The sequence below is a fragment of the Limulus polyphemus genome, unplaced genomic scaffold (genome assembly GCF_000517525.1).
Source record: "Limulus polyphemus unplaced genomic scaffold, Limulus_polyphemus-2.1.2 Scaffold12926, whole genome shotgun sequence".
Taxonomy (NCBI): Eukaryota; Metazoa; Arthropoda; class Merostomata; order Xiphosura; family Limulidae; genus Limulus; species Limulus polyphemus.
The window spans coordinates 7106-9781 of record NW_013678536.1 but is presented as its reverse complement, the minus strand read 5'-3'; the positions used below and the strand labels follow the sequence as shown (position 1 = coordinate 9781).

The 2676-nt window shown below is 38.0% G+C and overlaps 1 protein-coding gene across 1 annotated transcript in view; it reads right to left on the bottom strand.

Annotated features, from left to right (window-relative positions):
- Positions 1-203: 203 nt before the first annotated feature.
- Positions 204-2676, bottom strand: part of LOC106477118 (peroxidasin-like) — an 8475-nt gene continuing 6002 nt past the window's right edge. Inside the window, exons 6-10 of the mRNA XM_022380804.1 lie at positions 2496-2671; positions 1976-2165; positions 1735-1852; positions 1404-1615; positions 204-544 (exon numbers count right to left, since the gene is read on the bottom strand). Coding sequence (XP_022236512.1) covers positions 219-544; positions 1404-1615; positions 1735-1852; positions 1976-2165; positions 2496-2671 — 1022 coding nt within the window. The 3' untranslated portion in view covers positions 204-218. The remainder of the gene's footprint in view (positions 545-1403; positions 1616-1734; positions 1853-1975; positions 2166-2495; positions 2672-2676) is intronic.

The window sequence follows — 2676 nt, the reverse complement described above, 5'->3', positions numbered from 1 at the left end:
CGTACCATTGATGTATATCAGTAACTCTGGGCACTACACTAACATTTCTTACCAATGATGTATATCAGTAACTCTGGGCACTACACTAACGTTTCTTACCAATGATGTATATCAGTAACTCTGGGCACTATAACGTTTCTTACCAATGATGTATATCAGTAACTCTGGGCACTACACTAACGTTTCTTACCAATGATGTATATCAGTAACTCTGGGCACTACTTACGAACTAAACGACAATTAAAGTGCCTTACTTTGCGATATAATTTATGCAGAGTACGTTCAAGAGTATGGATAAGGTCTTCCAGTCCTTCGATTCTTTCCTCGGTTGCGTCGAAATCGGTTTCTCTTTGTATGATGTTCTGTGATTCAGTGCTAGGAGCGTGAGCAGTCGCGTTTGCTGTCGTCATTGACACGACGTCATTATCTAACTTGTTCATTCTAAAACTGAGCGGTTTTTCGTCTGGATAACTATATTCCAAAGATCGTCTGGTGCGGCGACTTAAAGTTGTTACCGAATTGAAGTCTCCGCTGTCCTCGCAGCCTGAGTAGTGGGGGAAAAAAAACTTACATCGTCATACAAGTCGTGAAATATCTGTAAGTCAACTTTCAAAGCAAAGAAAACAGAAACCAAATTCATACAGTAGTATTAAGTAAAACAAAAACAACGATATTAAGTCAAATTATATCTGTTGTATTAAGTAAAAGAAAATGAAACAATGTCATTAAGCTAAATTAAATCATTAATACTAAGATAGCTTACGGAAACTAGTCCTAATTATTCGATCTTATGATATCTATGTACACGGAGCAATGACGGAACAACAAAAACCAGTACGTTATTTGAATCTAAGTTTCAAATGGACAGCAACTGCCTGTTGTAGAAACCTTCCGCCTTTCGTCTTCAGGTTAGCGTGTGTGTGGTGACCTGAAGGCGGAATACTTTCGAAATGTCGTCGTCTACATTTGTAGGTTTCTACAACAGGCAGTTGCTGTCCATTTGAAACTTAGATTCATTATGAATACTCTGTCTAAACAACTTATTCAAAGTAAGTTCTTTGTTGTTGTTCAGTAAGAAGTAAGGCAGGAGGCCCACATCTTAAGAAGAAAGGCAGGAGACCCACATCTAAAGAAGTAAGGCAGGAGGCCCACATCTAAAGAAGTAAGGCAGGAGGCCCACATCTAAAGAAGTAAGACAGGAGGCCCAAATCTAAAGAAGAAAGGCAGGAGACCCACATCTAAAAAAGTAAGACAGGAGGCCCACATCTAAAAAAGTAAGGCAGGAGGCCCACATCTAAAGAAGTAAGGCAGGAGGCCCACATCTTAAGAAGTAAGGCAGGAGGCCCACATCTAATGTTTTTTTATGAAAATATATTGTTGAAAAGCAATAAATAAGCGTTTACCGTGACAACAGTCTGACCACATCCTAAGATCAACCTTTGGTATTTCTGAGCATTCTACAAACTGGGGAGTTTGAAGACCCGGGACGATAAAAACGTTCCTGGTTACATGGGTGATGTTGTCGCCGTTGTCACATATAACACGTGCTAAGGTTGTTTGTTTCACCTGGACCAATTGGTCGGGACTAAAGACTCCAGGATTATCATACCAGTACCTGCAAGAAACGTAAATAATTACTGTAGGAATGTCCGTCAGCTGACTTGCCTGTAACTATACCAAAGAATACATATAAAGTAATAATAATAAAAAAATCAAAATCAAATACTACAACACCTGTCCCCATCACGTAATCTTTTAAACTGGTCAACTAAGATGCACGTAAAAGTAGGCCCGATTCTAGCGCCCTCTGTCGATTCTTCGCTGAGACCTCCTACCCAAAGATCTACGTTTCCTGGAAGAAGAGGAAGAGGTGAATGGATTACTTTTTCGATAAGAATAATATTAATTATATAAAACAATCAAAATAAAAATGTATTTGTGTTAAATCAGAGGAAAAAAAGTAATTCTTACTGACCTGGATGACCATACAGGTTTTGAAGTTTCGTTCTCAATTCTTGATCTTTTATCTCATTTTTCAGGTCATCAAAGTTCTCCGCTACGCTCAGGTTGCAGAATTTACGCCATTCGTTATAACTCGGAATTGCGTGGTCACGCCCCCTTTGAATGTTCATAGCAGCAAGGTCAAGCGCCACTTCGTGAGCTAGCTACAGATATACAATAGATTTATTTTTACTCCTTCTCGCGTTGCTTAAAATATACAATAAAATATATATAATTGAACTCAAGGTTTTGTCACTAGGTGGAAATATATTTTGAAATTAATTTTTTGTATGCGAATATGTTATCTCAGAAGTTATACCATACAATGTTATTTGCTAAAGTACATTTCACTAAACGGCGCTACACGTCATAGAGTTTTAAACCAAAATTGTGATTATTTGTAAAATAATAAACAAAAAAAAAAACACTTTACTTGAGTTTTGTAAGAATTAGATTTCTACATCAGGTTATGTTTCGTTTTTTTTTTATCTTACCTCAAACAGATGTTCTGTCAGTTGAGAATTAAGAAGCTGGTCCGGACGCTTGATCTTTGCTGAGGCATAGAAGAGCCCTCTAAGGAGGGGATCTATCCCCCCTTCTTCTACTAATCGGTGAGGAGCAAAGAAAGCTCGATGAAGTTCTATATTTCCTTCAGGTATGGGTTGAAAAGTGGAG